General features: G+C 41.8%; 2 protein-coding genes across 2 annotated transcripts in view; one reads left to right on the forward strand and one right to left on the reverse strand.

Annotated features, from left to right (window-relative positions):
* Positions 1-19,624, forward strand: part of TDRD9 (tudor domain containing 9) — a 126,854-nt gene that overhangs the window by 6,552 nt on the left and 100,678 nt on the right. The window contains exon 2 of the mRNA XM_025391938.1: positions 19,170-19,276. Coding sequence (XP_025247723.1) covers positions 19,170-19,276 — 107 coding nt within the window. The remainder of the gene's footprint in view (positions 1-19,169; positions 19,277-19,624) is intronic.
* On the reverse strand, positions 7,344-9,238 carry RD3L (retinal degeneration 3 like). Its single transcript, XM_025391939.1, has 3 exons — positions 9,023-9,238; positions 8,324-8,629; positions 7,344-8,023 (listed from the first exon to the last, which is right to left on the reverse strand). Exons 2-3 carry the CDS (start codon positions 8,620-8,622, stop codon positions 7,726-7,728), a joined length of 597 nt encoding a protein of 198 aa, XP_025247724.1. The 5' UTR covers positions 8,623-8,629; positions 9,023-9,238; the 3' UTR covers positions 7,344-7,725.

A 19,624-nucleotide genomic window follows, 5' to 3' on the forward strand; every position in this document is an offset into this window, starting at 1 on the left:
GCTGGGCGACAGAGCGAGACTCCGTCTCAAAAAAAAAAAAAAAAAAAAAAAAAATAGACACAGGGTTTTGCCTTGTTGTCCAGGCTTGTCTCAAACTCTTGAGCTCAAGTAGTCTGTCTGCCTCGGCCTCCCAAAGTGCTGGGATTACAGGTGTGAGCCACCGCATCTGGCCCAGATCCCTAAGTCTTGGTTTTGGCACTTGTTGTCTCTTACTGAAGTTGAATGCCTGCTGTGTTGGGCATTGTGTCAGGTGACACAGGAAATGAACCATCTAGGCCCTTCTAACAGACAGGGGAAGTTAAGATCGGAGCAGTTGAAGTTTACTTTGTCCTCGTCCACATACCTATTATATTGTAGAATGGGTGTGTGGACTCCAAGGCATATTGTTTTTTTCTTTTTGTCTTGTTGCCTTTTGGTATTTAGGCGTCACATAGATGTTAATGTATGACTCTGTAACTCTTCAAGAATTCGTATTTTCTGTTCACCCACAAAATCCACTTTTTTTTTTCTCTGTCACCCAGGCTGGAGTGCAGTGCTGCTGTGCATAGCTCGCTGCAGCCTTGGACTCCTGGGCTCAAGCGATTTTCCTGCCTCAGCCTCCCAAGTAGCTGGGACTACAGGCACATGCCGCATGCCTGGCTAATTTGTGTTTTATTTTTTGTAAAGATGGTGTCTCACTGTGTTGCCTATGCTGGTGTCAAACTCCTGGGCTCAAGCAATCCTCTCTTCTGGGCCTCCCAAGATGCTGGGATTATAGGAATGAGCCACTGCCCTGGCCAAAGTCCACATTTTTTTTTTTTTTTTTTTTGAGACGGAGTCTCGCTCTGTCGCCCAGGCTGGAGCGCAGTGGCCGGATCTCAGCTCACTGCAAGCTCCGCCTCCCGGGTTTGCACCATTCTTCTGCCTCAGCCTCCCGAGTAGCTGGGACTACAGGCGCCCGCCACCTCGCCCGGCTAATTTTTTGTATTTTTTTTAGTAAAGACGGGGTTTCACCATGTTAGCCAGGATGGTCTCGATCTCCTGACCTCGTGATCCGCCCATCTCGGCCTCCCAAAGTGCTGGGATTACAGGCTTGAGCCACCGCGCCCGGCCAAGTCCACATTTTTAAAAGACCTTTTGGTCGTTTAACAGATTTTGTTTATTAAATAATTTTCCCATTGATTAAAAAAGTGCTGGCGCATATCCTCTGTAGGTACTGTGTGCCGCTGGAGTAGAGCAATTGAAAGGGAGAGAATAGGTGTGGTCAGCGAGCTAACAGGAGATCAAGAGGTATGTCCTGGCCGGGCGCGGTGGCTCATGCCTGTAATCCCAGCACTTTGGGAGGCCGAGGCGGGTGGATCACAAGGTCAGGAGATTGAGACCATCCTGGCTAACACAGTGAAACCCTGTCTCTACTGAAAATACAAAAAATTAGCCGGTCATGGTGGCGGGCACCTGTAATCTCAGCTACTCGGAAGGCTGAGGCAGGAGAATGGCATGAACTTGGGAGGTGGAGCTTGCAGTGAGCCGAGATGGCGCCACTGCACTCCAGCCTGGGCGACAGAATGAGACTGTGTCTCAAAAAAAAAAAAAAAAAAAAAGGAAAAAAAAAAGGAAAAAAGAGTTATGTCCTGCATCATAGTGAGGACCTTGCTGCTTCATCTGAGGGAGCCAGGGAGCCACTGGAGGGGGCTTTGGGGTTCTGAGCAGAGTTGTGAGGTGATGTGACTTCTGACTTTAATAGGATCACAGCTGTGATGAGTGGATTGAAGCGGGGCAAGGGCAGGAACAGGGTGGTCAGTCAGAGAAGAATCTCTTGATGTCCTCTGTGATGATTAACTGTGTGTCAGCTTGGCTGGGCGACAGTGCCCAGATATTTGGTCAAACACTACCGTGGATGTTTTTTGAAGGTGTTTTTTAGATGAGACTAACGTTGCAAATCTGTGGACTTTGGGTAAAGCAGATCATGCTCCATGAGGTAGGAGGGCCTCGTCCAGTCAGTTAAGACCTGAATGCAGCGAAGACTGACCTTCCCTGAGCAAGAAGAAACTGTGCCAGCCAACTGACTTTGGACTTGCACTGCAACCTTTCCCTGGGTCTCCAGCCTGCTGGCCTATCCTGCAGATTCTGGACTTGCACCTCTACAGCTGGGGGAGCTAATTCCTTAAACTACATTTCTTTCTCCACATCTTGTTGGTTCTGTTTCTTTGGAGAACTATAACTGACACATCATTCAAGCAAAAGATAGGATGGTGGCTTAGACCAGGCAGGTAGCTGAGGGATGGAGGATGGGGGGTGTGGTAAGCAATGGTGGCATTTGGGACATGTTCTTAAGCTGGAGGCAAGGACTCTGTAGCTGGAGCAAGTGGAGGATGTGAGTGGGGAAGCAATCACAGGTGACACCAAGGTTTCTGGCCTAGCAAGTGACAGGTATTGCCTTCAGTTTGTGGGGGAATACCAGGATTGATTTTGAACATGTTCACTTTAAAATGCCTGTTAGACAGCAATACATGTAGGCAGTCTGGAGTTGAGGAAGGAGGTCTGGCAGAACTAGACATTGGGAAGTTTAACTTCAAGACTGATGAGATCCCTTAACTAGGATGTATCCTAGTGAGTGGGTATAGAGAGAAGGGCCCACCTGGGGTGCTTGAGTGTTATAGGTGAAGGAGATGCAGTGAGAAAAGGAGACTGAGAACAAGTGGTCAGAGGAACACCAAGTGAGTGAGGCCCACTTTAATCAAAAACAGCTTGCTTAGTGCCCTGCACATGCGTATCTTAACACTTTCATGGGAATGCTTTTGGATGTTATTTTTCTCACATAAGAACTTACTGAGGGTACAAATTATCAGGGAATCTCCACTCCTTGGTGCAGTACCTGACTTAGTAGGAACTCAAATATTTGTTGTTTGAATGAATGGCCTAGGAGGTCACAATAATAATAGTTTTTTTTTTTTTTTTTTTTTTGAGACTGAGTCTCACTCTGTCCCCCAGGCTGGAGTGCAGTGGCGCAGTCTTGGCTCACTGGAAGCTCCGCCTCCAGGGTTCACGCCATTCTCCTGCCTCAGCCTCCCAAGTAGCTGAGACTACAGGCACCCGCCACCACGCCTGGCTAATTTTTGTATTTTTAGTAGAGGTGAGGTTTCACTGTATTAGCCAGGATGGTCTCGATCTCCTGACCTCGTGATCTGCCCGCCTCAGCCTCCCAAAGTGCTGGGATTACAGGCGTGAGCCACTGCACCCGGCCAATAATAGTAATTTTTTTTTTTACAAGAGGGAAGGCAGGGCATTTGCTGAGTAGATAAGCGTGGCAGAGCGCTGTTACGTATTTACCATGGGAAAATGGAAGCAAGGTAATGACTGGGGATAATTATTATTTTCAGACAGGGTCTCCCTCTGTTCCCGCAGATGGAGTGCAGTGGCACAGTCACGTTTCACTGCAGCCTTGACCTCCTGGGCTCAAGTGATCCTCCCTTGATTTTCCCACCTCAGTCTCCTGAGTAGCTGGGACCACAGGTGCATGCTACCATGCCTGACCAATTAAAAAAATGTTTTTGGAGACACGGGATTTCACTATGTTATCCAGGCTGGTTTCAAATTCCTGGGCTCAAGTGATCTTCCCACCTTGGCTTCCCAAAGTGCTAGGATTATAGGCATGAGCCACCATGCTCAACCTAGAAGACCCCAATTATTGAATGCTTACAATATGTCCATATTCTAAACATGGTGAGAGTTGCTGCTTCATGCATTCCTGTCTTGATTGAATCATAAATCTCTGTCTTACTCTTCGGGCCATACTGGATTTTCCTAAGGAGTGTATCCGAGTGTGTATATAGGTATACAATCAAACAATAAAAATCACAATATCCTGGTAAGTGTACTATAAAATATTTCCAGAATAAGGGTGCTTCTCACAGTTTACATTGTTATCACTCTTGACCAAACCACTGCCATCATCTCTTGCCTGGATTATTGCAGAAACCGTCTATGTTTGGTCTCCTGACTTTTCAACCTTACCCCGCAGTAATCTAGCACCTACAAGAATGACTGGCATGATGTAGATGCTAAGTTAATATTTGTTGAATGATGGCCTGGCATAGTGGCTCATGCCTGTAATTCCAGTGCTTTGGGAAGCTGAGGTGGGAGGATCACTTGAGGCCAGGAGTTCGAGACTAGCCTGGGCAATATAGGGAGACCATGTCTCTACAAAATATTAAAAAATTAGCCCGGTGTTATGGTGCCTGCCTGTAGTCCCAGCTACTTGGCAGGCTGACTCAGAAGGATCACTTGAAGCCAGGAGTTCAAGGCTGCAGTGAGCTATGATTGTACCACTGCACTCCTGGGCAACAGAGCAAGAGCCTGTCTCTAAAAAAATTGTTGAATGAACAAATTCTTGAGTAAACCTTCACACCTGAGGTTCTTTGAGCACGTGTGACCTCCTGTGGCATCGATTGCTGTTAGGATAAAATTTTGTCTGACTCTGCATCTAGGCTTGGCGAGCATTCCTCCATCGGGCATCTCCTCGTCTGCTGCTCTTGCTGTGCTCTGGTCACATTGGCATTTTTTCTGTGTCTTGAAGACAGCAAGCTCATTCCCACCTTGCAGCTTCCACATTGACTCTTTCTTCTGTATTCAGTGCTTCCCCTCGCTCCCTTCCCATAACAGGCTCCTTTCTTCATTTGGGACCCTGTTCAGATATCTCCTTAGAGAAGTTTCCTGTGACCTCCATAGCTAAAGCAGCCCTTCCCTCCTTCCTTTTCTTTAGTCTTTTACACACTCTCTCTAGTCTTCTAAACAACTTTTCACCTTCTCCAAGCATTGAACTCCTGCCTGCATCCAGTCCTGTTTGTGATAACCAAAATCCAGCTCTGCCAGTTACCTTTGGATTGTGATTGTGGTTTTGGCCCCTCTCCCACCCCAAGGGGGGACCAGAAGGATTCTGAGATTTCTGGCTTGTAGAATAGAGTAGATAGGTGGTGCTGTCATTTACTGAGATAGAAAATACCAATTGATGAAATGTTTGAAGAATTATGCTTTTAGAGGGTGTGTGTGTAGTGGTACTAGCTGGTTCTTGAGTTCTGTTTGTCCCTTTAGAACACAAAAATTTCTCTATGACTTTGGTTTTGAACATGTTGATTTTCTTTTTTTGAGACGGAGTCTCGGCTCTGGCTAGTAATGCTACCTCAAGAGCCTATTATATGTTGGGGATTATGCAGAATGCTTTTATGTGGATTCATTTATTCTTTCTGTTCCCTAGCTAAAGATTGTAGCTCCTGAACGAGTGCTGCTTTCTCTTCATAAAACACACCTGAAGTGTTCCCAGTCGTCCCCTTCCCACCTGTGCCCTCTTTATATTTTCCTTTTTTTTTTTTTTTGAGACGGAGTCTCTCTCTGTCGCCCAGGGCAGTGGCGCGATCTCGGCTCACTGCAAGCTCCGCCTCCCGGGTTCACGGCATTCTCCTGCCTCAGCCTCCCGGGCAGCTGGGACTACAGACGCCTGCCACCTTGCCCGGCTAATTTTTTGTATTTTTAGTAGAGATGGGGTTTCACCATGTTAGTCAGGATGGTCTTGATCTCCTGACCTCGTGATCCACCTGCCTCCACCTCTTAAAGTGCTGGGATTACAGGCGTGAGCCACCGCGCCCGGTCCCCCCATTATATTTTCGATCCTGATTCCTTTGCCAGCTTTAGGTATTATAAATAGGCTAGTGTATAAAAACATGGATCTGTCACTATTCAGGAAGTTATTTGTATTAAAATTTCTATTCGATTTATAGGTTTTCCAGAAATAACTACAGTTTTAAATTACGTATACCAATACTCTCACAGGACATGAGTGTTAGGTTTGCCAACAACAAAGTGAGAGATGGAAACTCAAAACTTAATGTATTTTTCCTTTCTTTTTTCAAGCTTGGGTGGAAAATTAATTAAATTGCGTGTGGGTGACTTAGAGTGTCTAGGACTCATTTTCATCCTGAACTAGCGGAGTGATGTCACTGTCCATAGCTGCCTCAGTCACCAGAAGCTTTTTGCCGGGAATTATTTCTCCCTGTCTGAATACAGAGGATGACTCTCTCTAGCAAGTGGTGTGGTGTTGTCCAGTGGCTGCTTGAGGAGCCTTGGAGAGTGAAGGAAATGATTTGCATCTCTTCATGGCATGTATTTCCTGGTATGTGTGGTGGGATGATCAATTCTAGTACTGTGCTTCATATACAAACTTCACGTTCTCCATGTTTCTTTAAATGAAAATTTTGTTCTTACCATGATTTAAGCAATGATATTTTCTTAAAACTCATGTTCGCTGCTTACTGTATTCACTGCACAATAAGTAGTTGTGTACTTTTCGGGGCATTTATCTCTCCCACATATAGTTTCCACTCTAGGAAATCTTACAGTGACTAAAAAAGCCAAAGGTAGTATGTAGGAAAACTGAAAATTTCAGAGCAGGAATGAGAAGTGTCTTTATTTTAAATCTACTTGGGACTGTGTTTCTGTTTATGTTGTCTTGTTAAACCCTAATCAGGTGGGTTGCATTACATGGTTGGGATTTAAGACCAAATTGAGGTCAGTTGAAAATGGTACAGAAGTTGGCTAAGAATGCAGGGAGAATAAAGTTAGAAGATATATATATATATATTTTTAGTAGTGTATATTTAGTTCTAGTCTTTTTGAAAAAAAGTTTTTTTTTTTTGTTTTGTTTTTTTGAGACAAGGTCTTTCTCTGTTGCCCAGGTTGGGGTGCAGTGGTGTGATTGTAGCTCACTGCAGCCTTGAATTCCTGGGCTCCGGTGAGCTTCCTGTCTCAACCTCCTGAGTAGCCACGCTACAGGTGTGTGCACCACACCCAACTTGTTCCAATTTTGATACATACTTTTTTTATTTTTAGATGAAAGAAAACTGGTAAATCTTTGAATATAAAGTTATAATTAGGTTCCTTGGACTTACCTTTAAGAATGAATTCTAGCACTTTATAAAAAAAATCTGACTAATATATAGTTTCCTACTTTTAATAAAGTTTTGAAAAGCCAGATTTTATATATTAAATATTTTGCTATTTCACCTGAGGATAAGTTTAAATTATTCACCAACAGTGAATGTTTTTCTTTGAGAGTAGCAGCTACTCATGTTGCTAAATCAGCCTGTTTATCTTTACTGATATAATATAGAGCTGAGTTTTATTACATGTTCCCTTAATGTTGAGCTTAAAAGTACTGTGATTAAAACCAAAGCTGAGTGCTGGGTTAAAGCCCTGCTTCATTTTTAAACTACATGTTATTTTTTCCCTCACCGCCCTTCTCCCCATCCCCTGCTGAGAATGATCACATAATGGGATGTTGACTTCTCATTTCTGTTATATTGTAAAGATAGGATTCACATTAATCATTTATTTAATTCTATATGTAGCTTTATTATAGAATAAAAGTCAAGGTTAATATCTAAGTTTTGTACAGAATTTGTCAAACTTCATACTAAAGTTGATTTAGTTCCTGTGAGGTGGGTTTGAGGTATAAGAAAATACTTCAAACATTTTTTCAAAATACTTAGGAAACATTTTAGTTAAAAGCATACTATTCAATGAAAACATAGCATGTTTAGAGTAGTTAAAAAAAGGATACTATTTAAAACATAGGATACATCCACAGGATACTGACCTTGTAACAAAGAAAAACTTTAAGTCACATCACTTTTTCTTATTCTTAATATTAAGAGTTCTAAGGTGGTCATAAAAACTCCTCTAGTTATAAGTAACTTAACTAGGTGGGTGATAATATGGTAGGTTCCATATTCTGTGTGAGAACCCTGGGAACCTGTCCTTTGTGTTTTTATCTACGTAACTGGAAATGGTGGGTATTTCATCTTTGCCTGCCCTCTTGGAGCTGTCACCTGGGATCACAGAAGGAGCAGGGCAGTCCATGCTCCCTGAGTCCTCCAGGTCCTCTTGCTCACTCCCTCTGTCAGAGCTGCTTAGGAAGTCTTTCAGAACTTGCTTGAAGATGTAGACTATTTCCCATGGCAGTACATCATTTTCTGCCAAAACTTCTCGAAATCTGGAGGGAATGTGGTAATGAATATTCTGTTTAGAACATTTTTTGTTATATCTCCTTATCTCCAAAATACAGCTAGAATAATGTGCTTGTATACAAGTTACCCACCTTTTGAGTATTAATGCATGTTGTTTTAAAATTATACTTCTAGTAAAGAAATTTTAGATGTAATTTAAAACCATTTCTCACCAGATATCTACACAGTTAAAGAATTTACATGATAGAATACAATTTCTAGTCAAAATGTATGAGGAACTTAGACTTAGCAGTAGCGAGTATCATAAGAGAACACAGTGTTTTTACCTGCTGAGAATAGTTCCAGTTTGGCAGGGTTGAACTTGTGAGCAAAGAACTTCAAGTTGTCTTTGTTCAGTCACTGGGATAGTTGTGTGGGGATTCTGGTAGTTTCTGAGCCAGTTGTAATCCACACCTGTTTTTTTCACTTTTTGTTCATTTTCGATTTCTTGTATTAATCTCTCTCGCTCCTTTAGGTGCCATTTTAATTCCCGAAGCAGAGTCTTTGTCACTACGTCTGAGCCAGGAAAGTGTCTGGATTTGTAGGAATCGTTTCTGGGCCATTTCATCCAGCCAAAAAGTGGCATTTTTAGCCTGTGGAAATATTTTCCCGTGTTTATTTGCTCAAAACGTTATGGTTCTTCTGAGCAAATACTTGTTTCTTTACAATAAATTTGCCCGAAAAGTGCATGATTTTTTTTTTCACAGGTTAGCTATGCAGGTCAAAATAAGATTAGAACATGGATTAACGTCTTAATTTTTAACTAGGTCAGTGGCAGAAACCAAGCTCTGAAAATGCTTTTATGTAGCTTAGCAGAAATTAGATATACAAAGTCAGAGATAATACATAGGCTGAATGATACCTGAAAATAACACTAACACTTGCTGTGAAAAGTTTTTAGGAGACTTAAAATGTTAATGTCGAGGCAAGTGCTGCCTGTAAATACTTTTGATTTATGTTTTGTACAGAAAAGGTTTAAAGCTTACCTGTTAAGTTGATGGCTGATGTGATGTTGCCAAAGAGTTGCCTGAAATTGGTGACGGAGCTGTGTTTCACTCGGACATATCTTGCTCTCCTGAAAGTGTCCTCTGTTGAAGGAATGCACTGCCTTATTTACCCACCAAAATTGTATTTGAAATAAATAACTTTCTATGTTAGGAATGAGGCTGTGATGTCTTCATTTGGAGAGAATGCTTATTAATTCACCTTGTAAGTAAGCTAGAAGAAATGACAAAAATAACTTACTATTTAATCTTCACAAGTTATATAATGGTCTGCCTTTTGAATGTAGCTCATTCTACTTGAAAAAAATGCCAGCAGCTATGGATGCTGGTCCTAAATGCATTCCGACATGTCTTTGGTAATGACATGAAGAATGGTCATCTAAAGCACCACAGATGCGCTCCGAGCTACAGTGAAGACTGTCGCATGATGTGATGCTTTGCTGTGCACAGCTGTAGGTCACAGTTTAGTGCTATATTTTTATGCCTGTAGAGCTCTAAAAATAACCATGTTGCTTTTATTCTTCAGCTTAACTTTCAGGCCATTTGGAAGCCGGGTCATTGTCCCCTCTAGTGAAAACAGGAAAAATAGATCAGACTTGACTATTTGCAAAACATGCATTCTGAGAAAGCTCATTGTAATTGAGCGAAATAGGTAAAGAATGTTGATGTGAGGCCGGGCGCGGTGGCTCAAGCCTGTAATCCCAGCACTTTGGGAGGCCGAGACGGGCGGATCACGAGGTCAGGAGATCGAGACTATCCTGGCTAACATGGTGAAACCCCGTCTCTATTAAGAAATACAAAAAACTAGCCGGGCGAGGTGGCGGGCGCCTGTAGTCCCAGCTACTCGGGAGGCTGAGGCCAGAGAATGGCGTGAACCTGGGAGGCGGAGCTTGCAGTGAGCTGAGATCCGGCCACTGCACTCCAGCCTGGGTAACAGAGCAAGACTCCGACTCAAAAAAAAAAAAAAAAAAAAAAAAAAAAAAAGAATGTTGATGTGAATCATAATTGTGAAATATTTAGCAAAGGTTACATTCTGTATTCATTTTGTTTTTTCTCGCAAAATAGTTAAATTTGTATATTTAAGCAAGTTGAAATGCTAGGGAACATAATAAACGCTTAGCTAGATAACTTTAAAATATACTTTATAATCTCTGAAAACATGGTAATAAGGCAGTAATTGGTTGTCAGGGAAAAATAGAGGCATAAGAACATACAAAGTTCAAAACAAAATCTTGTAATTCATCATAGAAAAATCATTTTAGTGTTTTTTTTGGAGCTGAGGATGAAAAACTTATATTTACTGTTTAGGTGCATATTGGTTTGTAATGGTCGTTATTGTGCCATTCCTTTTTTCTTTTCTTTTTTTTTTTTTTGAGACAGAGTCTCGCTCTGTTGCCCAGGCTGGAGTACAGTGGCCGGATCTCAGCTCACTGCAAGCTCCACCTCCTGGGTTTACGCCATTCTCCTGCCTCAGCCTCCCGAGTAGCTGGGACTATAGGCGCCCACCACTACGCCCAGCTAGTTTTTTTGTATTTTTTAGTAGAGACGGGGTTTCACCGTGTTAGCCAGGATGGTCTCGATCTCCTGACCCCGTGATCCACCCGTCTCGGCCTCCCAAAGTGCTGGGATTGCAGGCTTGAGCCACCGCGCCTGGCCATTCTTTTTTTTTTTTGAGACAGAGTCACGTTGTGTCACCAGGGCTGTAGTGCAGTGGCATGATCACAGCTCACTGTAGCCTCAACCTGCGGGGCTCAAGTGATCCTCCCACCTCAGCCCCCTGAGTAGCCAGGACCACAGGTGCATGCCACAGCATGTCTGGCTAGTTAAAAAAAAATACACATGCACATATGTACATATATATGTTATATATATGTGCACACGTTTTATATATTTACACACATATATGCATTTTATATATGTACATATATGTATGCATTTGTATGTGTACATATATGTATATATGCATGTAATATATGTATATATGCACATAGGTGTATGTACATACATGTATGCATTATATATGTATACATAACTATACACACACACACACATACACACACACACATACTTTTTTTTTTTTTTTTTGGTAGAAATAAGGACTCCTTGTGTTGCCCAGGCTGGTCTCTAAACTAGGCTCAAGTAATCTTCCTGCCTCAGCCTCCCAGGGTGCTGGGATTACAGGCGTGAGCCACTGCACCGGCCCGTGCTAATTTTCTATGCAAGTGTTTGTCTTTTGCTAAAGGGTAGATAGAGTATAAAAGGTCTTTTACTCTCCAGTTCTCTGTTAAACGACTGCATAGTGGTTTTCCCTTTTATAGTATTTGTTTCTTCTGTTGCTTTTCCTTTCAAATGAGCCATGAAGAATAGATATTGTTTACATCAGACTTGCATGTCATGCATGATCAAGAGCGATGTGTGTGGTCATCCTACAGCTCCTATTGCTTGTATGTTAGAAAAAGCCAGATGTCAAGATTCATTATTGTCAACTAGAAGGTTTTCACATTACATTGCATATACTGTTAGGAGAAGGAAAGGAGTAAAGTTTATCATGATAGAAGTGTCCTACCACATTTTGTACTAAAATTACAGCGAATCTTGCCGCATACTCCTTTGAATAACCTCCTTGTTACTGCATACATTTTTTTCCTCTGAAATGGTAGCAAAAATATCAGAACATATTGGATATGGAACTTAAGCCAAACTTTTGTTCAAGGCCCTCTGCAGTCTTACATTATCCCTCCTTCAAGGCCCTCTGCAGTCTTATATTATCCCTCCTTACCTGGCTTGCTTTCTTGCTGGACTCTAGAGCACACCTTTTGTTTCAGCCAGGCCACATTGCCCCCAGACACTTGCCATGCTTACTTCTGATCCTTTGGCTTTAGTTTAACTGTTTTTTTCTCTTCTGAAAAGCTTCTTCTTTGTCTTTTTCATGTATCCACATAGTAATTCTCTTTTTCATGGACCAGCTCAAATACCAACTCATTTTTTCCTTCAACCTGAGGGTCAACGTGAACATCTTCTTTGGCCCTACTTTTGCTTTGAACTCTGGTTTTATTTATCTTCACTGTTAAACTTATAGAAAGACTGGTTTGGTCTGTGTTCCTCTTTTCTCTTCCTCCGACCCTTTTTTTTTGGATGGAGTCTTGCTCTGTCGCCCAGGCTGGAGTGCAGTGGCGTGATTTCAGCTCACTGCAACTTCTGCCTCCTGGGTTCAAGTGATTCTTGTGCCTCAGCCTCCCTCGTAGCTGGGATTACAGGTGTGCGCCGCCACACCCAGCTAATTTTTGTATTTTTAGTAGAGATGGGGTTTCACCATGTTGGCCAGGCTGGTCTTGAACTCCTGACCTCAAGTGATCTGCCCACCTTGGTCTCCTACAGTGCTGTGATTACAGGCATGAGCCACAGCACCTGGCTGCTTTTCCCTTTTTCCTAATCCTTTCCAATTAGATCCTGCTCTGTTCTCTACTGTAATTGCTGGCTTTCAGTTACTTAACAGATATCTATTGACTGTCTGCCAGGGCCTGGATAGTTAGGGGCTGAGGTGTAGCAGTGAACAAAACAGACCTAGTTCCTACTCCCAAGGAGCCAGCTTCCAAATGTGAAGACAAATATAAGTAAACAAATCATCCAGTAAGGTAATTATAGATGGTCATAATCTATTAATATACTTGAAGCACTTCTCCCACTTAGAACTGGAGGTCAGAGAAGGCCTTTTTGGGTAGTGGGTGTCCTTTTAACAGAGATTTAAAGATCAATGAGCTAGCCACTGGATGAGCTTCTTGAAGGCAGTCTTCCTACTCCACTTACTTGTTTGACACCTGTCTTGCCACTGAAACCATTACCAAAGACCTTTTCAGAACTTTTCTTACCACCTTAACTCACATTGAGTATACCTTCCTTTGAACTTAGTTGTGTGAACCAATTTTTCTAGTACTTAGTGTGTGCTACTTGCCTTACAAATTTTATTTTGTCCTGCCTCCTGAGATTATCAGATTGAAGTAGAGACCCAAATAATTCTCTGATTATAGTGTTTCTTCTACTACTATGTAGCTAGAGAACATAAATATTTGTAAGTAAAGGTAAGGAAGTATCTTAGATTGTATTTATCTTACATTTTAATGAGTTGAATGAATTGTTTCTGATGAATTGCAAACTTAGTAGGATATTTTGTGTGGATGACATAAAGCTTAAGCTATCAGGTCATTTGCTTTTTGGTCATTGTCATAGTTTTCTAGTTTACACCTTGTTAGCTAAGTATTAAATTTTATAAGACTTAAAATGAAATAGGACCATGTCATGCATAATGTATGTGTGTCTATGTAAAATTTTAAGATCTGTAAGGAAGTACATGAAAAGTTTAGAAAGACAAAATTTTGGAACCTTGAAAAGCAAGTTAAGGAGCCAGGCATAACTTTTTATATATTACAATCAGGGCTGCTTTATATAATATTCAACAGCACTTGATTGCAATCAAAGAAAGATTTTTCATTGTGGGAAGACTCATGTCTTTCTGTTTTTTTTTTTTTTTTTTTTTCTTTTTTTGAGACAAGGTCTTATTCTGTCACCTAGGCTAGAGTACAGTGGCATGGTCACAGCTCACAGCAGCCTCAGCCTCCTGGGCTCAAGATATCCTCCCACCTCAGCCTCTCAAGTAGCTAGGACTACAGGCACGTGCCACCATGCCTGACTAATTTTTAAATGTTTGGTAGAGAGTGGGTGTCACTCACCATGTTGCCCAGGCTGGTCCTGAACTCCTGGGCACAGGCAATCTCCCACTCAGCCTCCCAGTGTGCTGGGATTATAGGCATGAGCCACTGTGCCCAGCCTGTTTTTATTCATTTTGCTACTGAATTAAAAGTTCTGGGTTATTGGTTCATTTTTCTTAAGGTAAAAAAGTACATTTCTATGGAGTTGTTCGTATTAAAAAGACTCAACAAAGTAGGAATAGAAGGAAACTACTAGCATAATAAAAGCCATATATGAAAAGCCCACAACTAACATCATACTTGATGAAAGATTGAAAGCTTTTCCTCTAAGATCAGGAACAAGGTGAGGTTGTCTCCTTTCACCACTTTTACTTAACTTAGTACTAGAATTTCTAGCCAGAGCAATCAAGGAAGGTTAAGAAATAAAATGTATCCAAATTGGAATGGAAGAAGTAACATCATCTCTGTTTGCAGATGATATAATTTTATATGTTGAAAATCCTAAAGATTCCACAAAAAACTGTCACAACTAATAATTGAATTCAGCAAAGTAGCAGTCTGCAAAGTTAACACACAAAATTCAGTTTCATTTCTATTATTATTATTTTTTTGAGACAGAGTCTCACTCTGTCTCCAGGCTAGAGTACAGTGGCATGATCTCGGCTCACTGCAACCTCAGCCTCCTGGGCTCAAGGGATTCTCCTGCCTCAGCCTCCCAAGTAACTGGGACTACAGGCGTGCCACCACACCCAGCTAATTTTTGTATTTTTAGTAGAGATGGGGTTTCACCATGTTGGCCAGGATGGTCTTGATCTCTTGACCTCGTGATCTGCCCGCCTCAACCTCCCAAAGTGCTGGGATTACAGGCGTGAGCCACCATGCCCGATTCAGTTTCATTTCTATACCCTAACAATGAACAACCTAAAAAGGAAATTCCAAAACTATTCTATTGGCGATAGCATAAAAAATAATAAAATACTCAGGGATTAACCAAAGAAGTGAAAGTCTTAGACAATGAGAAGTGCAAAACATTGCTGAAATAAATTAAAAACATAAACAAATGGAAATACATCCTCTATTCATGGATTGGAAGGCAATATTGTTAAAATGTCAGTACTACACAATGTGATCTACAGATTCAATGCAATCTCTGCCAAAATCCTAATGACTTTTTTTTCGTAAATAGAAAAATCCTCTGGCTCCTGGGTTCAAGCAGTTCTCCTGCCTCAGCCTCCCAAGTAGCTGGGATTACAAGTGCCTGCCACCACGCTGGGCTAATTTTTGTATTTTTAGTAGAGATGAGGTTTCACCATGTTGGCCAGGCTGATCTCAAACTCTTAACCTCAGGTGATCCACCCGCCTTGACCTCCCAAAGTACTGGGATTACAGGCGTGAGCCACTGTACCCAGCCAGTAATTCTTTTTTTTTTTTTTTTTTTTTTTATTATACTTTAAGTTCTAGGGTACATGTGCACAACGTGCAGGTTTGTTACATATGTATACTTGTGCCATGTTGGTGTGCTGCACCCATCAACTCATCAGCACCCATCAACTGGTCATTTACATCAGGTATACCTCCCGATGCAATCCCTGCCCCCTCCCCCCTCCCCATAATAGGCCCCGGTGTGTGATGTTCCCCTTCCAGAGTCCAAGTGATCTCATTGTTCAGTTCCCACCTATGAGTGAGAACATGCGGTGTTTGGTTTTCTGTTCTTGCGATAGTTTGCTGAGAATGATGGTTTCCAGCTGCATCCATGTCCCTACAAAGGACACGAACTCATCCTTTTTTATGGCTGCATAGTATTCCATGGTGTGTATGTGCCACATTTTCTTCATCCAGTCTGTCACTGATGGACATTTGGGTTGATTCCAAGTCTTTGCTATTGTGAATAGTGCCACAATAAACATATGTGTGCATGTGTCTTTATAGCAGCATGATTTATAATCCTTTGGGTATATACCCAGTAATGGGATGGCTGGGTCATATGGTATTTCTAGTTCTAGATCCTTGAGGAATTGCCATACTGTTTTCCACAATGGTTGAACCAATTGTCAGATTCACCAAAGTTGAAATGAAGGAAAAAATGTTAAGGGCAGCCAGAGAGAAATGTCGGGTTACCCACAAAGGGAAGCCCATCAGACTAACAGCAGATCTCTCGGCAGAAACTCTCCAAGCCAGAAGAGAGTGGGGGCCAATATTCAACATTCTTAAAGAAAAGAATTTTCAACCTAGAATTTCATATCCAGCCAAACTAAGTTTCATCAGTGAAGGAGAAATAAAATCCTTTACAGACAAGCAAATGCTTAGAGATTTTGTCACCACCAGGCCTGCCCTACAAGAGACCCTGAAGGAAGCACTAAACATGGAAAGGAACAACCGGTACCAGTCATTGCAAAAACATGCCAAAATGTAAAGACCATCGATGCTAGGAAGAAACTGCATCAACTAAAGAGCAAAATAACCAGCTAATATCACAATGACAGGATCAAGTTCACACATAACAATATTAACCTTAAATGTAAATGGACTAAACAGTCCAATTAAAAGACACAGACTGGCAAATTGGATAAAGAGTCAAGACCCATCAGTTTGGTGTATTCGGGATACCAATCTCACATGCAGAGACATACATAGACCAGTAATTCTTAATTGTTTTGCTGCAAATGTTTTCTTTCAGATGATCACCTGCTCCCCTTCACCTGGTCAGAGCCATGCTGTTAAACTAAAAGTCAGGTATTGTTATTTCTGTCTTTGCTCAAAACCCATCTTACTCAGAACAAAAGCCAAAATCTTTATAATTACTCCCAGCTCCTCCCTGGTACTTCCAGCTCTTCTCCATACCCTTCTGCTCCCTACACTCCATTTCTCATCATTCTCTTCCCGCCCTCTCCTGTGGGAGCCACCCCGGCATCTTGACTGTCTCAGCTGCACCTGGTACACTGTTATTGTTGAGTGAATTAATGAGTAAATGTCAGGCAAACAGTAACCAGAGGAATGCTGATATTTTGGAACACGTAAAAGTTGGCTTTGATGCAAGCAGCATTTTATTAAAGTGTATTAGACAGGATTCTCCAGAGACACAGGACTAATAAGATATATATAGATCTGTAAGAGTGGGGAGATTGCTGATGATACTTGGTGCATGGGATTATGGAGGCTGAGATGCCTCACTATATACCTTCTGCAAGCTGGAGAAGAAGGAAAGTCGGTGGTGAAATTTAGTCTGAATTTGAAAGCCTGGGAACCAGGGGAACTGATGCTATAACTCCCAATCCAAGACGAAGCCTGAGAACCCGGGATGGGAGACTGCTGATATGAATGTCGGAGGCTGAGGATCTGAGAATCAGGAACTCTAGTGTTCCAGGGCAGGAGAGACTGGATGTCCCTGTTCAAAAAGAGAATATTGACCCTTCCTTATCCTTTTTGTTCTGCCTGGGTGGGCTGTTAGTGGACTGGTAATGCCCATCCACATTACTGAGGCAGGTCTTCTTTACTCAGTCTACTGATTCAAATGCTAACCTCTTCCTGAAACCCTGACACAGCCAGAAGAAATGTTTTACCAGCTACGTGGGCATCCCTTGACCCATTCAAGTTGACATAAAATTAATCATTACATAAAGTTTGTCTCAAATTTCAAGAATCAGTATCATATAATCTCTTTGACAACAGTGCATTTAAACTAGATATTGATAAGGAAAACATGGGTGATAGCATATAATGCATATCACAACTGTCTTTTTTCACTTAATGTTCTGGACATGTTTATCTATTGGCATGAATAGAGCCATGACACTCTTTAAAAATGATATACATTAACTAAGGTATGCCATCGTTTTAGCTTGTCCCCTGTTGGACATGGTTTTCAGGTTTTAATTATTATAAATATTATGAAAATACACCCTTCCTCCCTGGAATCCTTAATACCGCCACCCAATTTTAATTTTGTCCACATCTCTAATCAGCATTTTACGTATCTATTATGTCTCCTTCACAAGAATGGTAGTTTCCTGCGGGCAAGGACTTTGTTTTGTTTCTTGCTGTATCTTTAGTGTCAGAGACAGTGCCTTTTGTGCAATAGGTGTTCAGTAAATATTTGCTGAACAAATGAATGTTTCCATGCATGTCTTTGCATGTGCTTCGTTTACATGTGCTGATGTTAAAGAAAGATTCTGAGGAAAAGTTGGATTGTAGGAGACGTGTGTTTTAAGTTTTGGTTAGTTTTTAGTCTTTATTTTGTTTTCTTTTTGAGATGGAGTGTGGCTCTGTTGCCCAGGCTGGAGTGCAGTGGTACCATCTTGGCTCACTGCAACCTCCACCTCCTGGGTTTAAGTGATTCTGCTACCTTAGCCTACCTTCGTTGGGATTACAGGGATCCGCCACCATGCCCGGTTAATTTTTGTATTTTTAGTAGAGACAGGGTTTCACCATGTTGGCCAGGCTGGTCTTGAACTTCTGACATCAAGTGATCCACCTGCCTTGGCCTCCCAAAGTGCTTGGATTACAGGCGTGAGCCACCATGCCTAGCCTGTTTATTCATTTTTTTTGAAACAGAGTCTTACTCTGTTGCCTAGGCTGGAGTGCAGTGGCACGATCTTGGTTCCCTGCAACATCCACTTCCTGACTCAAGGGATCCTCCAGCCCCAGCCTTAGTAGCTGGGACTACAGGCATGAGCCTCCACACCCGGCTCATTTCTGTATTTTTTGTAGAGATGGGGTTTCACCATGTTGCCCAGGCTGGTCTCAAACTTCTGAGCACAAAATGATCCAGCTGCCTTGGCCTCCCAAAGTGCTGGGATTACAAGTGTGAACCACCCTGTTCGGCTGTTTTAAGTTTTAAGATACTATAGCTGAGTGTGGTGGCTCATGCCTGTAATCCCAGCAGTTTGGGAGGCCAAGGCAGGCAGATTGCTTGTGTCTAGGAGTTTGAGACCAGTGTGGGCAATATAGTGAGACCCTGTCTCTACAAAAAATAAAAAATTAGCTGGATGTGGTGGTGTACACCTGTGATTTCATCTGCTCAGGAGGCTGAGGTGGGAGGATTGCTTGAGCTTAGGAGGCTGAGGTTACAGTGAGCTATGATCACAGCACTGCACTCTAGCCTTGGTGATAGAGAGAGACCTTGCCTCAAAAAAAGATACTGCAAACTACCCTTCAGAATAAGTGGTCATACCCATTTACCATAAACGTATCTGTCCTCATACATATTCTGAAAATATTTGCTCTTTTTGCCAATTTGATGGGTGAAAAAATGGTTTGTCATTGTTTTAATTTGCATCTGCCTGGTAACTGAGTTTGAGTGTATATTCATTTGTTTATTGACTATTTGCATTTTTTCCCATGATTTAATGTGAAAAACTTCTCTGGTACACAAGGGTTTCTTGGCTTTTTGGAAATAGTATACTAACTTTTACTATTCTTTTCAGGTCACTCAGCCAAAGGAGCTCAGAAGTAGAATATATTAACAAATACAGACAGCTTGAAGCACAAGAGCTTGATGTGTGTGGCAGTGTCCAACCAACCAGTGGGCCAGGTAAACAGGTCTCTTTAAATATTTTAGATAGGATGCATGAGTGGTTTACATGCTAAAATATTAGGTTCACAGTGCATGCCTGTAATTCCAGCTACTCAGGAGGCTGAGGTGGGAGGATCACTTGAGGCCAGGAATTTAACACTAGCCTGGGCAACATGGTGACACTCTGTCTCTACAAAAAATAAAAAAATTAGCTGGATGTGGTGGTGTACATCTGTAATCCCGGCTACTTGGGAGGCTGAGGTGGGCGGGTCACTTGAGGCTAGGAGTTCAAGTTCATCCTGGGCAACATAGGGAGACCCTCTCTCTCTTAAAAAAAAAAAAAAAAAAATATATATATATATATAT

The sequence above is a fragment of the Theropithecus gelada genome, chromosome 7b, assembly GCF_003255815.1.
Source record: "Theropithecus gelada isolate Dixy chromosome 7b, Tgel_1.0, whole genome shotgun sequence".
NCBI lineage: Eukaryota > Metazoa > Chordata > Mammalia > Primates > Cercopithecidae > Theropithecus > Theropithecus gelada.